This window comes from Populus trichocarpa, chromosome 1, assembly GCF_000002775.5.
Source record: "Populus trichocarpa isolate Nisqually-1 chromosome 1, P.trichocarpa_v4.1, whole genome shotgun sequence".
NCBI lineage: Eukaryota > Viridiplantae > Streptophyta > Magnoliopsida > Malpighiales > Salicaceae > Populus > Populus trichocarpa.
In genome coordinates, this window is record NC_037285.2 from 12,806,496 (window position 1) to 12,826,269 (window position 19,774).

The 19,774-nt window shown below is 31.5% G+C and overlaps 2 protein-coding genes across 2 annotated transcripts; both read right to left on the bottom strand.

Moving 5' to 3' along the window:
* Positions 1-3,996, bottom strand: LOC18094574 (RGG repeats nuclear RNA binding protein A). The gene is made up of 7 exons (XM_006368903.3): positions 3,571-3,996; positions 2,559-2,892; positions 2,377-2,442; positions 2,116-2,269; positions 924-1,082; positions 790-846; positions 1-534 (listed from the first exon to the last, which is right to left on the bottom strand). The coding sequence occupies exons 1-7, from the start codon at positions 3,752-3,754 to the stop codon at positions 364-366; spliced, it is 1,125 nt and encodes a 374-aa protein (XP_006368965.1). The 5' UTR covers positions 3,755-3,996; the 3' UTR covers positions 1-363.
* A 10,582-nt stretch (positions 3,997-14,578) lies between these two features.
* Positions 14,579-16,371, bottom strand: LOC18094575 (phospholipase A1-Ibeta2, chloroplastic). The gene has a single exon (XM_006368904.3). The coding sequence runs from the start codon at positions 16,202-16,204 to the stop codon at positions 14,660-14,662; it is 1,545 nt and encodes a 514-aa protein (XP_006368966.1). The 5' UTR covers positions 16,205-16,371; the 3' UTR covers positions 14,579-14,659.
* Between the last annotated feature and the right edge of the window lie 3,403 nt (positions 16,372-19,774).

Genomic DNA, 19,774 nt, shown 5'->3' on the forward strand with positions numbered 1-19,774 from the left:
AGAAACACAACAGGAAAAATTGAAAATACTAGTAAAAATGCTGTTACCCTAAAACAAACCAAAACTGATGCCACTAAGTCAGACACAATAACGACTCCATATGCCCTAATTTAAACCAAAAAAAAGTTGGTCATGCATGCAACTTGAAAGTTGAGAAGGAATCACAGGAATAAATCTAAAATTTACACCCAAAAGACTAGATGTTTGAGATGGTTTTTGACATAGGAAATCATAATTCCCATTGATAACCCTTGACTCGAACTCTTGAATTAGATCACAAGGAATTCCACAAGAGAAATCAAGAATTAGATCACAAGGAATTCCACACGGGAATCGATGCGATGATGAAAGGCAGTGCAAGTATCACTTGCCACCCAAGGTGGGGAACTGCCCAGGGTCTTCAATAGAGGGAGCTTCCACATCACGAGTATTGCCTCCATATCCACCCCTTCCACGGCCACGGCCTCGGCCTCGACCAGGGTTGTAGTACCTGTCACCTCCAGCAGGCTTCAGGAATTCATTTATGCTGACAGCCTGCATTCAAGTAACGACAGTTGGGCTTTCCCATCATCAATACTTGCATGGATGGATTAAAAAAATTCTAGGTCATACAAAAAGTTATTCATCAAATAAAAAATGGATAATAAGAAAGAGCCAAGGACATAAAACTGACAAGTACTTTGGGGTGCATATCTAAGATGTCAGCATATCAAAAGGAACTGAAGTTAGAGAGAACCATGATCAACATGGCACGAACAAAAACCAAAAGTTCTGACACCAAAAACACACCTTCTTGGCTCTGTCTTCTTTGTCAGCAGCATCTTTTCGTTTGTCCTTCTCAGAACCCTACAAGTTAATATGCTTGTTTAGCAATCTACCAAATGAAATACAATTCCACATTCAAAGAAAGAAATGATTCTTACCAGCTTGATAAAAATTTCATCATTGCTCTTCTTACTTGACAGCTGTTGCATGGACTGTAAGTCTTTGTCCAAGCCAACTTTCCTCTCCTCAGCCTTCAGAGAAAGCAAAGCCTTCCTCTTCTCTTCAAGAACCTTCTCATACTCTTCCAGTGTCATCTCCTATTAATACAAAAGGAAAGGGATTTATTGAAAAAAATACAACAGCACAAGAAAACACACAAAATAGTTATGCATCAAAACCAGAAAGTCAATTTCAATGCACACCGAAGCTGGTCATAAGTTCAATGGACTTTGAAATTGAACTGCATAATATCATTACAGCGATGTCATTTCATCACATAGCTTAAGAGTTTGATCTAGGATAAATGATGATTCAGGGGAGTTTGACTTTCCAGAGGAATCCAACTGAAACAGGCTAATTACCCTATAATTCTAAACTTGTTCTGAATGATAATTAATCAACATAACCAACATTTAAATTGACTGATCTCTTAATTGAGAACTCATACGTGCAGAATATGTGAAGGTTAAGTACATAACTACAATTGAAACTGTTACAAAACGCAAGCAAAGCACAAAAACAGAATTGCTTGAACAGAAATATCTAGATCAAAAGTAGCACTTATAATAAGTAATCAATGCCTTCAATCTGTCATTTCCCAGCAAAATGAGTCCAAATATACATATATAAGAAAATTTTAACCAATAAAAGATAAGTTTTTTATCAGTGAAAATTTTAACCAATAAAATATAAGTTTTTTATCAGTGACTTTTCCAAGGAAGCATGACTGAATCTTGACAATGAAGCTTCCATAAGATTGCTTATTAAATAGGAAACACGTCATCAATTTTACTGAATGTGTATGAAAGAGGTCCTTGATTGACAATATTAAACCAAGTTAAAAAAATTCATCAGTTACAAAAACTCAAGATTGTATACAGAACACTGCAGAAAGATCTTGTCAAAATTTAGAGGATGGAATTAGTGATCAAGCAAACAACATTTAAGTCAGTTTTGAACCTTATATCTTCACATTAGCTAATAAATCGCATCATACTAATCCAGCATAACAGTCATACCTCTGTGAAAAGTAAAAAAGTTAATAAAAATTGAAGTTCTAGATGATAGTACTATTCCATTTATTTGTGAAGACATCCCAAGATAAGACCAGGTTTAAAAAGGAAAATTCACCTTGTCCTCAGGCTCCTTCTCTTCTGGCTCATTCACAGCAGCATCCTTGCTGGCATCTGCAGCATCCTTGCTGGCAGCTGCAGCATCCTCCTCTTCTGGCTGCTTCTCAGTAATGACGCTCTTCTCGTTGTCAACAACAGGTTCCTCAGTCTCTCTGAATTCAGTTACACAAGTATACATACATGTGTGCATAGCTAAGTCATCACATGTAAAGTTAAATTTCAAAAAAAAATTGCTGAGAGCACAAAGACAGAAACTCACGGAGCAATTTCATCAGCAGGAGTTCCCCAGTTACCACGGCCAGACCCTTCGCGTTTAAGCTCATTCCTGCCATGGCAAATACAATGAAATTTTTTATGGCAAATTATATCAAGTAATGAAGGAAATTTCAAGGTCAAAACAGCATATAACAAAAATGGATATTTCAGCGATAAAATACTAACCCACGACCGGTACCGCTGTGGCGATCATACTGCCTTCGAGGGCGTTCACCTTCTCCAGCTTCCCCATTGCTATAACCACCACGGCGACCACCGCGGAAACCACCACGAGGGGCACCATAGCCACGCCTCTCAGAAGTTCTCCCAGCCTCTCCATCTTCAGATGGTCTGGATCCTCCAGAAAAACCATTGCCAATGAAGGGCGTTTCATTGTTATTTGATTCTCTGTTAAATCTGCCACCGCCACCGCCACCGCCACCGCGACCACGCCCACGCCCATAGCCACGCCCATCTCCACGGCCTCCTCCACGTCCACCTTCATTCTTTGCCTCCCTCACTGGTTGAGAAGATAAAAGACCAGTATTATGAACACGAAATACAACTCCAACATTAATCAGTGCCACCTGTCAGCCTGTGCTACCAATCCATGAAATAACAAAGAACGCAATAAAAGGTGACAAAAGAAAGTAATTTTAAAAACACAAAAGAAATACTCTGTTAAATATTTATCAAAAATAGAGAGAAAATGGCCAGGAGATACCTAACAGGGGTATTTGGGTGGAGTCAAGCAACAATTTTATCTTCCAACAATCAAAACAAGATTAAACAATCATCTAGAACTCCACCATTAACAAACATTACAGGGATAAGTAAGCAAACAGGTGATCAGCTGACAAACCAACATTCAAGAAATAACGAAACACCAACAGATTCAATAAACATGTCCTCCCTTCTCTTCTATTCCCTTCATCCCTCAACAACCAGAACAATTTAACACTATTAGGGGTACTCAAAGAAAAATAAAGTTAAAACAACTATTCAATTAACAATTTCAATAAATTTACCACTTTTCCCTTCATGTTCTAGCATTCAAATATAAAAACAAAACAAAAACCAACGTAAATAAAAAAAAAAACTCAGTACTTTAAACACCTCCAAAGCAAATTTCTTCGTTAATGAACCAAGAGCAACAAATTTAATCAACACAAACAACGGTTAGTAAATCGAAGCTCACCAGCTTGTGCAGGGGGAGCAGGCTTGGTGGGAAGCTTAGCAGGCTGAGAAGCAGGAGCAGCAGCGGACTTATCCGCCTTCTTGGGCTTCTCGGCCGCCTTAAGCTGAGCAGCGGCGATGAGTTGAGAAAGGTCCTCATTGTTGTCATCGTCGCCAAGGATATCAAAAGGGTTCGCTGATGCCATTTGTCTCTTTGAGTTTCTGATAAGCACAGATAAATATATAGTCCTTCAGCTTGTTTACCTTCAAACAGCAAGAGACCCTATTGATTGATTAAAGCCATTATTTATTGAGAGTAGTTGAAGTCTAGGAGTGTTTGGGAGGTTAGAAAATAAGAGGGAAAATACGAGGGAGCGAGAAGAGTGAGTTGCGTTGGAACCCTAGTCAATGCGGCAGAAAGAAGTTGAGAGTGATGAGAGTGTTAGAGTGGAGAAACCTAATCCTTAAAAACCCTAGTATGCAATGTTAGTGTAAGGAAGGGTGTATGTTTATCATGTGTGCTTGCCGTCTCTGTTTATTTTAAGCCCCACTGATGTAAATTTGACATCTCTTTATTTTAAGCTCCATTGATGTTTTTTTATGTGTTAATATAAAAAAATAAAAAAAATTATTTTAATATATTTATAATTAAAAAATAATTCTGAAAATATCATGATAATAAACACACAATAAGTAAAAGATTTTTTAGACAAGATTTTACTATTTTTGGTAAATTCTTGACTTTTTAATTATTTTATTAAGAGAATAAAATAACATTTATACAAATTTGATTAGTAATGTAAATTATTAAATTAAATAAAGAAAGAAAAATATTAGATATTTGATGACTGATTAAAATAGATTTAATTTTATCAAACAATTTGAGCCGTGCTCCCAAACTCTATCATTAAAGTTTGGTTGAGTTTTGTTTCTCATGGTCTGGTTTGGTATTTCAAATTTTTTTGGTTTAATGGTAAATGTATATTTCAGCTAACTTGATCGTTAATTAAAACCAGGTTACTCCTCTAATTATAATAGCAATTACGGATTAAAATATTTTTTTTAATATATTAAAATAAAATATTTTTATTTTTTAAAAATATTTTTTACATCAGTATATCAAAACAATCTAAAAATATTAAAAAAAAAATACAGTTATACACCCTTAATTTGATATATTTAAATAAATTTAATAAAATTTTATAGGTGCTAGTCCTCAAAGTTAAGAAGGAAGCACGTATGTTAGTTACGAGCTGTGAACAAAAAAATACACATAGATATTTACAATCAGATGCAAAAATATTGATTATTATCAATTTTATTTTTCACCATTTGCATCTATAAATTATACCCTTAACATTATCTAAGGTATTTTATTTTACCATTCCATCCACTTTTCATCCATGTTGATTAACAAGATCTATTGAATATCAACCCAGGAGCTCTGGAACTAGAGATTTACTAAGTTTATTGTTTAAAAATAAAAAAATTATCATAAAAAATTAATTTAAACCAAGAATTTTGAATTCCATAAACTCCAAGTAAAAAAAAAATGGATTTCTTGGATTTTTTTTTAATTCTCTTTGTTTATTCCACTCTTAATCTCATAGATATTTTAGTTTATATTTCTCATAGATATTGGAGTCCTTGTAGGTGTTTTATCTCAATCTCATAGATATTTTAGTTAATTTTTTTTTATTAATCCTTAAATTGTAGGCTAATTTAGTTTGTTTTGTCAAGAGAATGAGATCAAAAGACAAGAGACTAAAATAAAAAAGCACGGACAAAATAGGTGGTTTTTTTAAATTTCAAGTTAAATGTTTATTATAGTCTTCGTAGTTTCCAGATTATAAATATTATATCCCTTCAATTTTTTAAATTTTAGAAAAAATCAATTTTAGTCTAAAATTTTATTTGTTTTTATTTTTAAGTCTCTGGTTTAAAAAAAAAAGAGAAAGAGAATTGCTGGATTCCGATAGTAAAAAAAAAAAAATCGGTGTTGACATCGATTTTAGCCATTAAAATAGTCAACATTGGTGTCAACGAATTTCATTTGATGAGAGAAATTACACTTAGATGTTTTTTTACCTTAAAATTGCCTAAAAACCATATCTAAGCTCATAAAATTTTTTGATTTCGAGTCGATTTCAAGTTTTTGTATGGTTTTTTAGGTTGTTTAAGATTATTGAATGGTTTATCAAGGTATTTAGGGTGTTTTTGGGTGAAATATGGGTTGGAAAATGGGTTTCTATGTCAAAAAATAAGGAATCTCGATTTTCTGACCACAACTATGGCTGAAATCTAGGAAAAAACAGACGACTTGTTAGCTAGCTTTTTTTTCAAATTTTTTTTTTCTATTTTGCCTAGCTATACCTGGCTTTTTTTTTCTTCTAATTTTTCCCATTTTTTAAAATTGATGCTTTTTTAAATATGTATTTTTTTCCAAATAATGTTTCCCCTCTCTCTTTTTTTAGCCTTTTTTCAAATAGCAATTGTTTTTAATTATTTTGTATATATTTATTTTTTGAAAAGATTATTATAATTTATCTATGATTTTCTTTATGTTTTATATAAATGACTTTTATTTAAAAAAAATTATTTTATTTTATTTAATTAATTACATGTATGTTTGTTTATACTATCTTTTGACTAACTAAAAAATTAATTTTAATAAACAGAGTCATTGAACACGACTATACAAATTACCCGTGTTGCAAAATAAAATATCTTGATTTATATATATTCTTTAATTTTTCCAGTTATATCTTTAATTATTGTCAATTATTTTTTTTATTTATTAACACATATAATTTTTAATTTTTTTAATTAGATATGTGCATAAATTTTTCAATTTATATTTTAGATTTTTTATATAAAAAAACATGTTGATAAAACCTACTTATTAAATTTTTTTTGTTTGAAAAAAAAATCCAACCCGTAATATGACACAGATCAATAACCAGTAAATAAACTAATTAGCGATTAGTTAAATCCTCGGTATTGGGAAAAAAAAATTGCTATAATCTCAAGGCTGTTATCTTTGTAATGCAAGATAAAAAGAAAAAACCTCACTCCAGAATTCAATTACATTCAAAACAGAGAAACACATTACATCACAGTCCTATTCCATCACTGATTTCTTCACCACAAACCGTCTTTAATTAATTTTTAATCCACTCTCCAACAAGATTTCCTTATTCCTTATTCCTTACAATGCACGGATTCAACGTGTAAGATATACACACACACACCATGGAAACCCCTGAACCCAACGACTTTTTCTATGTTTTAAGAATATCCAAAAATAAATTTAATTTTTTTTTTTTGAAGTTTTAAAGATCTCAAGGTTTTTTTGGGTTTATATAAAAATTATATGAAGATTAAATGTTTTTTTTTGCTTTAAATGATTGATTCAAAATTAGGTTCTGGCAAATTACAAATCGTTCAAGTGTTTAACCTTTAACTGCAATCCATACAAACCATTAATGAGAAATCTTCTAAATCCTTTAAGGAGAGATGAATTGCTATAATTTTGAGTGCTGACTTTTTTGTTTCATGTTTCAGGTATTTTTTTTTACTATACTCTACTCTGAGAAAATAAAAGATATAAATTTCTATTTATAAGAAAAACCTAAAATCCATATAAATGAAAAAACATTAATTTTTCCCTTAAATAATATCACATTTATTATTTTAAGCTAATTTTAGAAATTTACTCAATCAAGTTCTTACTTGATTGTTTCTAGGTCTAGAATTGTAACTCCCTATATTAATTGCATTTTAGTCCTTAAATTCTAAAATTTATTTACAATCAAGTCACACTTGATTAATCATCTCATTTTAATTTATGATCAATGATTCTTATGTGTGTGACTCATTAGGTTCTCTAATAAGTTAGCCCAGATATAAATCACAATCCTAAATAAAATATGATTAAATAAATTATACAAATTAATTTATTATTAATTCAACAATTGATTGATTTATATTTGAAGATCAAGAACAATGTCTAGCAACCTGTCATGATCCCCCGAATATTAGAAAAGTCATAAGTGGTTTGACTTAACCTTTTAGTGACAAGTTTCTCAGTATAGTTATTATCTTTTCATCAATAATATTTCGATTTAGACATTATAGCATGAAGTGTGTTTACTCTATTAAATCATATTTGTTCTCAACACCATAGTCATTAATTCTTTAAATAATATTTGAAACTTTTTTCAAATCTCATTTCACTATGCACAAGAATTTATAGTCGATACTATTTGAAAAAAGATGAAACATTTTCTCTAATTCACTTAGGATGATGAATCATCTCATAATTACTTAAATACCTTTATATAATTCATGTTATATCCAAAATCTATCTATTTGTTACCATTGATTTGAACAACGAGTAACAGAATCATAACATAACACTCCTTATATAAGATAACTTAGTGATCTCAAATATAAGAATCACCTACACAACCATCATGTGAGTCTTTCTATAGACATAAATGATCTCTCCATATGAAATTCTCATGAGGGTCAGTTCAGTGTATATATCATTCGACAAACACCTACATATTAATTCTAGATATCCCTCATACCTTAGTTTATGATAATAACTATTTCATTTCATTAAAGAAATAACATAATGTATATCAATTTCAACAATTCTAATTAATGTCCAATCTTAATAAAGCGTGGATCAGAAACATTTAAGAACAATGATAGATTATCTTAAATACGATGAAACAATCAAATCAAAAGAAAAATTTTAGAAGAACAAATAAGGACTTATCATTTGTCAATAAGTCATGATATAAATTTCTTATCCTCTTAATTATTTGTATATATGCTTATTCAAAAGAGATATATAATATTTGACTCCATGTTTCTTTATGATTATACTTTTGTGGAATAAATAATTTGAATTGGTTGATCTTTTATCTCTAAAATGTTTTTTAATGATGACACATACTTGATATATATTTTGTAGCATTATATTTATGTCATCATTGCATACAGTATGAGGAGAAATATATATGTTGTCATGTTTGAAAGTATTCATGTGCAAGTTGATATGATTAATGAGTTGCAATTAAGTGTTTTAACAATAATCTTGAAGAGTTGTACTTTTAACTTGTTTTATACTTAAAAGTTAAGGTGTTTTAAACTTAAAATTTAATTTGATTTATCCTATATGTTTAAAGCTTATGATCATGCTTGGATCTTTATGTTTCTATATGGTGAGATAATCATTTATTTATTTGAATGCCTATATAAAACATGCATTAATAATTAAGTTAAATAATGATTAAATAAAAAGTAAAGACATGTGTAAGAGCTACGATAAGTAACTCTACTTAATTAATATGACACACATATATATTTGCATATTGCACAAGTTTTGTGATGATTTAGATAAGCTTCAAGAGATTGGAATTATTTAGGGAAATCATCAAAGAAGCAGGGCATGAATATATAAAGTGATACCATAACATTTTCCGATTTCAAACAAAAATCTTTAGATAATAATGACTTTCAACTTTAAAGATCAAGATCTTGTAAAAAGGGTTTTGTCAAATAACTTTTAATTTATTTAGGAATCATTTTTCATATATATAAAACCTAGACAAACTCAAAAGAACACAAGAAAACTAAGAAAATACCGAAGTACACAAAACAAAAGAATTTTCCTAATACCTAAATTAGTCTAGCCGATTTAGAAAATAGGTTACCATTTTAAGAAATGATCTAATTGGTTTGTAAAATGGTCTAACTATTTTTCTAAAAATTCCAAAATTTATCCAGCAACTTTAAAACGATATAATCGGTTCCAATAAGGGTATATCCAATTCTTCAACGGACATAAATATTTTGAAAGTTATGACCAACGACTAGTTTGATTTTTAGCCCTATAAATACTCTTCGGCAAAATGAAGTAGAACATCCGAGACAAAGTTTTGATCATGCTCTCGTTCTTAATAACCTTCTACGACCGTAGTTTTACTCTTGATTTTTCATAAAACAAGGTTGAATTGTTATTGACAACATTCTTTCTAGTGCTTTGTTTGTATTCCATTCAACTCTATTAGGAGAGTAATATTTTAGAAAGTGTAAATGACATTAAAGCACTTGAGAAAGTCTTATAAAGGCTATTAAAGTTGTTTGATACTTTTCAATTTACAAATATTGGTGAGAAAGGGGTTGCTAATCAAAAGATTAGGTGTTAGGTTTGATCCTTAGCTTGTAAAAGGATTTGGTTTAATCTTGAGCCTAGAAAAGGATCGAGAAAGGTTTCAATACTTGACATGTGAAAAAGATTGTGTAAAAATTTGGTCTTATCCGTGAAGTAGATCAAGTTAGTGTTGGTGAAACTCTTGAATGATGGTTTAAGAAGAGTAGTGGGCGATTTTCCAAACCTCTATAAAAATCTCGGTACACACTCTCTTAACTATCTCTTATATTTATTTGTGATCGTCTTGAAGTGTTGATTGTATTGGTGCTTATTTAAATTTGTCTCAATTGATATTTGAGTTGTTTATTTGGATTGATCATTAGGTTGTGTTATATTTTGCTTTTAAGTTAAGAAGAAGTTTTTAATTGGCAACCTAATCCACCTCCTCTTAGATTTACCTAGACTTTCAACGCTTGCTGTCATGTCTCGTCGTGGGAGGTTGTGAGGTTAATCCAATAGAAACATGTGGGTAGTCCATTGAGGAGGGGGGCGTACGCATCTAAATCTCGTTATGTGTGGTTATAAGGTCAGTTCAAGGTATGGCCATTACGAGGGAACAAATGGCTAGTCCAGAGATGTTTTTGATAGATCATGTAGAAGTATCTGATATAATATAATAGGTATTATAGTGAACCCCAAGTTTTATCCCTTGTTGTCAATAAAAAAAATTAACATCTATGTCAAAGAGTGTTCAGTGGATCCATTTTTAGTTGCCAAGAATTATTTTTCTTTTTTTTCTTGGGAATAATGGGAAAAAAAACAAGAAGAATAAAACTATTGAGGCTTCTGTATAGGTGGAAAAATATAACTTTTGAAGTTATGGTTTCAACTTTGAACATGGGGACCCAAAAATACTTGAAGCGTTGGGAGGACTGAGATATTAAGAGTTCATTTGAAATTGTGGTACCAATTACTTTTCAAAGTATATTTTACTTGGAAATATATTAAAATAATAATATTTATTTATTTTTTTAATTTTATTTTTGATACTAGCATATTAAAACGATCTAAAAATATAAAAAAATTATTTAAAAAGAATTTATTTTTTAAAAAAGCACTTTTCCACCGTAAAAACAAACTGCGTGTCTAAGAGCCCACGGACCCGAATAGATAAACCCAACAAATAATTTCTGATAGCAATTCAGGAAAATTAATGGGTTTGTATACAGCATGGTTCTTCGTTCTTGTTTGTAACAATCTGTCACTGTCTCTGTGAAGAATTTGTTAGAACGAGTTTCCTTCGTTATTTTAGCATGGTTCTTAGTTTAACTGATCCATAATCTCGCATAAAGTAGGTCCGGTCCATCTAGCAAATAGGGTGGGCCAAAATCTTGGCTGCTTAAATTGGGTTAAGCCTCTTCAGCTTTTAGGCTTATCAACTCAAGCCTGATTCCCTATTTTATTGGCCATTTCAACTACTTCACCCATTCTATTTTTATTGCTTTTCTTTTTTGTAATTTTTAGTTGTTTTTTTTTTGTCATTTTAAAAGTCCAGGTTTTATGGATATTAATCTTATCATTATATTATTTAATATATTTTAAATTTATAATCCAAGAATGCATAAAGGTTTAGACGGTTTAGAGGTAGAAAATAAATAACATATGGAAAGCAACACTAATTACACTTTCAGTAGTTATTTAATCTGAATTTTATCAAAGGTCGGATAATTTTTTTAATAAATAAATAAATAAACATGCAAGCTTTTTATATGTTTTTTTTTTAATCTAATTATAAATCAAAAGGTTTATACATGCATTTAATTAAATATATCGAAAACCATTTGTGTCAATAAATGCAAAAAATAAAGTTTTAACACATCTATTCAACTTGCCTCGTTGCAGGTTGAACAACTTTTTTTTTCTAAAGCAAAAGAATTATTGTGTAGGTGTTGTTAGCATGTTTTTTTTTAGTAAAAAACATATGCGTTAATAAAAACATGTAAGATCTTAAACTAATTTTGAATGTAGCATAATAATGAAACAATGTTGCAATTACTACAGTGAAACACCATTTTTTTAGTCTTTGTATAATAATTTTTGTTTTTTAAAAAGTGTATATTTAATCTTTCCTAGCAAATCTTCGACAATTTCCTCGACGTTCTGGTATACTCTTTTCATATATATATATTTTTTATTTTCTTTTAATATATTTTTTTTATTTTTTTTGTATTTTATCCTTTTTTTCCTGTTTATATGAGCCCCTAAATAGATAACAACATATATAATAATTTTTGTAAAAAAAAGTGTGAAGAAAAAAAAACTAAAAAACAAATTATAAAAGAACAAAAATAATGGTATAAATAGGCAGTGTAGGGTGATAAATATTCAAAGTGTAAAAATAAAAAAAATAATTTTTTTTCAAAAGAAAGTGTAAAGAAAAAAAGGAAAAACTAAAACAATATTAAAAAAATAATGATAAATAGGAGAGGTGTAAAGTGAAAAAAATAAGAATAAAGAGAAAAAAAAATACAACAAAAACTTGTTTTCTCTGAAAAAACAAAATACAAAAATTACAGTTTTGTCATTGTTTTAATAAAAAAAATAGTAAAATCTATAATTTTGTCATGTCTATAGAAAAACACCGTTTTGTTTTAGTATATGTCTAATTTCCAGAAGGACTAGGAAGCAGGGAATCTATGATTGACTTCAAATGGCATTTTTATAATTTTATGATCTAGTCTATGTTCTATGACTCCCAGGAAGGCTTCAAATGGCTTTTTTTTTTTTATAATTTTATAATCTGGTCTATGTTTATGACTCCAAGGAAGAAAACAAAAAAACGAAACATGCATGGACTCGATGATAAAAATGCCATTTGAAGCCTTCCCTCGAGTCATAGTTTGCCTTTTCAACTAATCTCTCTCAAAGTGTCATCCGTAGCGAGAAAAAAAACGTTTTGTTTTAGTTTTATTGTTGATAGTACAATCATAATTACAAAATTGCCATTGCCACAGTATTTAAAATAGCCAAAATTCTATACGTAATTTCCAAATCACCATTTCAAAATAGCCAAAATCCCAGATATTATTTCTAAACCGTAATTTCTTCTGTGAAATAGCGTTTCCCTTTTAGTTTTTGTATAATTTTCAAAAGGACTAGGATGGAGGGAATCTATTATTGGATTAAATTCTTATTTTTTTTGGGTTATAAAAAATAAACATGATGGCCGTTTATTTTTACGTTTCAAAAATATTTTTAAAAAAATTAAGATTTGTTTACTTCAAATTATTTTTTTTATATTTCCAAATTGTTTTGATTTTATAATATTAAAAATAATTTTTTAAAAATAAAAAAAACATTATTTTAATACATTTCTAAACAAAAAAGTATTTTAAAAAACAACAACTACTAGTGTATTATCAAAAACATTAATAATTTGAAGTAAAACAAAGGGGTAAGAGCTTAATATGTGACCTAGTGGTAAGAGTTTGGGACCAATGAGTTTGCTAATATGATGACCACTGTAGGCTTACATGGTCGTTAACTTCAGGGTCCGTGAAATTAATCGAGGTACGCGCAAGTTAATCCAGACACTCATATTATTAATAATAATAAATAAAAAAACCTTAATAAGCCACAACGAAGACAATTTGGTCGGCAGATGTAAAACCATTGTAATATCGTCAAAGATAAAAATAAATTGATCCCACGAACTAGCGTTAAAACGGTCGGTTGTGTTTAATAGATGTTGAAGGCTTTGACATTGTGTTTTTTCTTCGAAAGCCGCATGGCAAGGAAGGGATGTGCCTTTTCCTCTCCTCGTGTGTTCACTCGAATACGAAATGGACAAGTGGTATCTCCACATCTAACAAATCCGCGGTTTGGTTTGATGTGTTGCATCATCATCCCATCTACCGTTGATGACGCATCCCTTAAAGGCTCCAGCAGTTTAAAATGTTTTTGCCACATTTGGACATGCGAAAAGTATTCTCAAATATATTATCTGCTCCTTCCTCGTATTTGCCTAGATTATTTTAAATTTATTTAATAACACTTTCTATTTTGTAAATCTTATTCTTACATACAAAATAGCTCGAGTTGTTTCACGATTTGACTAAGATTAATTTATAATTGTTTTGGGAAAAACATCAAGAATATTTAAGATTTAGAATAGACATTTTATGTCTCATTATATTATATGAAGGGAATGAGGATATTGGTCAGGTGATTAACATAGAGTATTTTAAGATTTCAGTGGTGTGTATATATATATATATTTTTTTTCATGGATTAAATCTTTTTTTATTTGAAACTTGTTTAATTATCATATCATAGATGCAATTAACAAAGCAATTAAATGAATCCTAGAAAATATATTTTAATTGGCTAGCCTCTAGATTTGCTCTCCAGAATCACAATTACTAGTTCGAGTGCCGTAAATTCTGGGGCCACTGGAGATTTACGTGGTCTGGTCGTTAATTTCAGGGCATCAGAGAATTAGTCAAGGTACATGTAAGCTAGTCCGGATACCCGTGGTTAAAAAAAATAAAAAAAATGAAGCAATTGAATGAAAACTAAATATTGATCTTAATTAAATCTATTTTTATAAACAGAAAGTGCTGTTATCTAACAGAGAGATAATTTAGAATGATTAAGAAGCACGTGGGAAAACTAGTAGGTGAAAAAAGAAACAGTGATGGATAAAGAAAATAGTTAAAGCATATGAAATTGTTGTTTTTGGTGCTAAAGCACAAGAGATTTTCAATCATGCTGGGCAAATCAGTTCAAAAGAAAAAAAAAAAAAATCCAGAGAACAATATCTTGAAGTATTTTGTCCAAACATTAAATACGGACCAAAAGTGTATGCCTTCCCAATTTTGCTTTTTAAAAAATGACTTTACATTTCCTTATGAACAAAGGTTACATGCACCCGTGGGTGAGTCTGTCAAGATGGACTCGGCAAACAGCCAGAAGCGGCCAGTCCTTGCCTTTCAAAATTCAAACTCAAGGCTTGTGCCTTACTTGTGTACAATCTCTTCACATTTGATCCCTGTTCATTTAGCAACTTAACTAAACTCCTCTTTGCATTTGCTCTGAACGGACAGTTCGAAGCCATGAACCCATCGACCAGGTGCAGGTATGCCTCCAGGTCATGGCAGCATGCCACGTCGGCATTGGGCTTTAGATACGGTGACATCTTTGTGTCCACACGTAGCTCTGTGCCAACGTGTGCATAGGCCAGTGGCATGTTGTCGTTCAGCTCTTCTACCATGGGTATCCCTGGGACCCTGGTGATAAGATCTTGGTTATTCACAATTCTTAAGACCTTAACTTTTTTGGCATTAATTTGGTTTGCAAAACCTTTGTTGCCCACACGGGGTCCGCCGAAGGAGAAGACTGCGATTGGTGGCACCTGTGGTGCACATGTACTTAACTCATCACCTACTAATAGAGCCAAGGCTGCGCCGAGGCTGTGTCCCGTGACTGTAATGCTCAAGTCCTCACCCTTGTAAAGCTCTATTAGCCTTTTCACCTCTTCAACCACCGACTCGGCTAGACTGGGCACATTAGCCCCACAAGTTTTATACAAGCTCAAAAACCCGCATTCCACTTTGGGTTGGATTTCAGTCGGGTCATGGTCTCCGGGCATTTCAACTAATTGGGCCCTCATATTCTCAGCCCATTCAAGACATGTAGAAGTCCCACGCAATGCGATAACAATATCCCTCCTTCCCATCCGTTGGATTTCCCTCCGGTCCTCGCACACCGCAACATAACCGATCCAACTAGACTGTTGGGTCATCCACCCTAGATCCGGTGCCACATCGTCCACCCACTTCGGTAATCCAACCGAGGAAGTCCCATAAAGACTCTTCGTCACCCTGTAGGACCTATCGGGAAGTGAAACCTGTTGGGGTGACGGGGGTTTCCCTGCCGACATGGCGGGATTAGAATGAAAAGCATGATAAGCTGCCTGAACAAACTCTCCATATCTCACCACCTCTCGCCGGAGATTCTCATCAAGTGGATCAAGAAGCCCGTCCCAATCATTGCTTCCGTGATACTCTCGCCACCGAGAACCAAGATGGTTCCTCGGAGAATACTCCTCCGTCTTGGATAACAAACGTTGTAGCCTGTTTAGATGTCTAGGTGACATTTCCTCAGCTGCTCTCGTTTCAGACCATATTCTAGCCAAATTAAGATCTTCTAATAAATTCTTTCGTCTATTATTGGCCAACGACCCCTTATTAGAAACTCCGTGAGTCGGTTGCGAGACAGTTTGGTTAGTTGGTTCGGGGACTTGCTTTTGGAGGAGTTTTTCAAGATTTGCGAGGTGTTTTTTAGTTAGCTCGGTACCAACAGATTTTAAAGAATGAGTTACAGTTGAAGCGGATTTTAATGTAGATTGCTGGCATTTGAAGCTGGCACGTCTGGCCTGAAAGAGATCGAGATTTTGGGCTGGAACTGTTGAGCTGATCTGCATGGCCATAGAGAGACAGAGATAGAGCTAGGGAGAGGGGGAGAGAGAGTCGATTAGGAATATGTGCTGCTACTTGAACCGAGTGGTATTGAAGAGATCAATGGAGCTAGCTATATATATATAGTCATGGCTCTCTAAATGCCCCTCCTCCGACTATTAGTATTTAATTAACTACATCACAGAACCTTATTGTTGACAACAAATAATATCAGAACTCTATGCTTAGATTGAGGGGTATGATTGTAAAAGAGTTAAAAACCTATGGACCCCATCTCTCATAAATAAACGAGGAGAGCTACGCGTTTGAGTTAAATATATTATTTGAAGCAAAAAGTCAGAATCGTTGAAGGTCGAAGGTAGTGTTTGTAACGTGGTAGTTATTATTTTCTAAAAGTAATTTTTATTCAAAAATTTAAACTTAAAAGGTATGATCTTCTCTGCCAACTTTATAAGAATATTTTTTTTTTTATTTGAAGAAACTCTTTCTTCTGTAAAGTGTATTTTGTGGACCTAGATAAGTGAGTAAAATTCTGGCTGTCTCAGACTCTTACAAGAAATACATCCTGACTCGAACTTAAAACCTGCTATATAGATCTTAAGCTTTTTGTCACTATGCTACTTTTTAAGGACTTTATAAGAACACACGAAAACAAAAAACAATAATCATAATTAATAACAAAATGATATTAACGAGATTACGAAGGAACATTTGTAGCGACAACATTAATTATACTTGATAATTGAATTAAAATAAAAAAATAGTATATATAATGTAAAATAATTCTCATTTTTATTTCTTAACCGATGATCGGACAAGCAACTAATCAGCAAAATGAAAGAATTTTTTTTGTCTCCTTTTTATAGATCGGCCCTAATTCCCTTTTAACTCAACAACTGGGAGTCCAATTATGGATTTTCTGTGTAAAAATTTTGTCATGGAAATCTTCATCATCTATCGAAATGACATTTAATGTACCAAATATTAAACAGACAGAAGACTTGCTGTGTAATATTTTATCTTCTACGTCTTCCTTTCTCATCTACCTTGCAATTAAAAATTGTACAGACAGAAGACCTGCTGTGTAATATTTTATCTTCTAAACCTTCCTTTCTCTTCAAGTAATTTTTTTTTTGATTATTTCTTAAAATATTTTTTAATTTAAAATATATTCAAATAATTTTTTATTTTTTAAAAAATTTATTTTTAATATTATAACATCAAAGCGATATAAAAATAAAAAAATAATTTGAAATAAATAAAAAATAAATCTTTTTTATTTTTTTTAAAAAAGCTTTCAAAATATAAAAACAAACAGATTTTATAAATTTTTACCTAACACTTCCTGTAATCCTAACTACCTCTAATCGTAATTGTCAAAATACATCCCTTTATCAAATATGTTGTAGTTAAATTTATAAATTACCCGGTGGTTTCTCAAAGAATGTAAGATTAAATTTTGAAAGTAAGGATATTAGCTTTGTTCCCTAGCAGCATATATTTCATCAATCAAAAGAAGGAAGAAATATTGAGGTACAAACAAAAAACCGTGCAAATTAATGTATAGTTTCATAAACGGAAGGAAAATGGGAACTCTCCACTGTCTTGTCTTGTTAATTAAGAAGCATGAGTTACGTTTTCGCAGCTATTTTGTTTCTTTACTAACTTGAATAATATTATAGAGAAGCACTATTCTCAAACTTATGTACGTCATTAGAGGTTATGCTTGAATGCATGCGTCATGTATATATATATATAGTCACACAGTCTCCCAATAATTTTGGAACATATAAAACCAAACATAGTTTTTCTCTAACTCATTTTTCTTCCATAAATACATATTATATTTCGTTTTTCTATTTCATAGGAGTTCAAGTCCGAAATTGAGACTTTTCCTTCAAGGAGACAAGAAGTACGCACAGAGTATTCAAACAAAACTCGTTAACTGCAAATGTTGTCTGATAAAATTCATGCTGTTGATTAGTTTTCTGCTACATGATTTTCCCGAGACTAGCATTCTTATGCCACCAACATCCTCGTTTAATTCATCTCAATTTTGTCAATAGCTTTATCAGTCCAGTCATTTGGCAAATATTCTCTTAACTAGCCTATGACAGGAGTGCACATGGTAAAACTTTATGAAAATCTACCAAACTACATATGTTGAATATTGAATGAGGTATGAAAGAGCTGCAGGAGGAAAATTCAAGTCAAATATAATTCTGTGACGTACCTTTATCCAAACAGATTGGACGTCTCTTCATTGCTTGGTGGTCATGTAACGTAACCTTAGACAACCAATTGACGGGAGAATTTGTATTTGTATATGATTTGTGGTAAGAAATTAATATAGAGTTGTTTTGTTTTATTTATTAAGTGTAGAATAATAATTTTTTTAGTTTAATCTATATATAATCTCTTTGTATTTAGGTTAAATCTATTCTTTTAAATTATTGTTTTTTTTATATAGTAATCAAGAATCTTTTTTAGATTATTATGATCATGCAATATCAATAATATCTTAATTTTTTTTAATATTTTTAAATTATTTAATAATTTTATTGATGCTCGGCCAAAGTCATGAAATGCAACATACTGCATTGCGTAATGGTCTTTTCCCAATTTTCAGTAAAGAAAACAAAATCAAACTCTAAGTTCTTGTTAACTACATGCAACGGCTTGAAGTTTCCAATGAAGAAGATACACAGAAGTTGCTCTAAATTGGAGTGGTCTCGTGGAAATATTATTTAATCATTTTTTTAGAGTACTGTACGTTTAACGAGTACGTAGCTTATATAGCTAGATATTCAACAGATATATATGCCTTCCTTTCTCCAATATTTTTTTCAGGACAGAAATTAGGTTCTCAGGCGACATCAATTCTCTGCTGTAACAGTTGAGACTGATTTTATACATCGATACTAAATATATAATTCTAGTTCACCAGCAACATTAACAAATGACAGTAATCTGACCACTACGTACTGCTACTGTAATTGTTATTAAATTAAACGTGCAAACTATTTTTCTAATGCTAAAAAGAGAAGACACGCAGATGCATGCATATCAACTACTATATGATCATAAGCTAGAAAATAGCACATTAACGGGATTTAAAATTAATGAACCTAGCTAGAAAACACATATCGTGTTCCTTTCTCCATCATTTTTGCAGAACAAAAGATATTAGGTTCACATACCAAATTAAGCCTTGGTGTGTGGCACCAAATCTGCATCTTTTAGCTGCTATTTTGTTATTTTGGAATAAAATTTGCTTCTCTTAGCTGCTATTTGTAATTTTGGTTTCTTGGGTTGGTTATCATTTCATTTCTTAGACCTGCTAATCGTGAGCTGTAAGCAGATTTTCTATGTTTTATATGTCTCCTCCGTATTCTAATGCAATATTATACTTCTTAAAAAAAAAAAACATACCAAATTAAGCTCTTAAATTTAATTTCCTCAGGATCCTTTTCTTTTTCATGCAAGTTGGTCTTGCAGGAGAGAGTACTTCGCTCACATACTGCCTCTCTTTTTTTCTTCCATATTTTACTGTGGGTGTTTTGTCGTTGTGAGCTAGCTCG

Coding starts and splice junctions, on each gene's coding strand:
- LOC18094574 (XM_006368903.3), bottom strand. CDS start 3,754: ATGGCATCAGCGAACCCTTTTGATATCCTTGGCGACGATGACAACAAT. Junction 2,893..3,570: donor TGCTCCCCCTGCACAAGCTG/GTGAGCTTCGAT, acceptor CTTCTCAACCAG/TGAGGGAGGCAAAGAATGAA. Junction 2,443..2,558: donor CACAGCGGTACCGGTCGTGG/GTTAGTATTTTA, acceptor TTGCCATGGCAG/GAATGAGCTTAAACGCGAAG.
- LOC18094575 (XM_006368904.3), bottom strand. CDS start 16,204: ATGGCCATGCAGATCAGCTCAACAGTTCCAGCCCAAAATCTCGATCTC.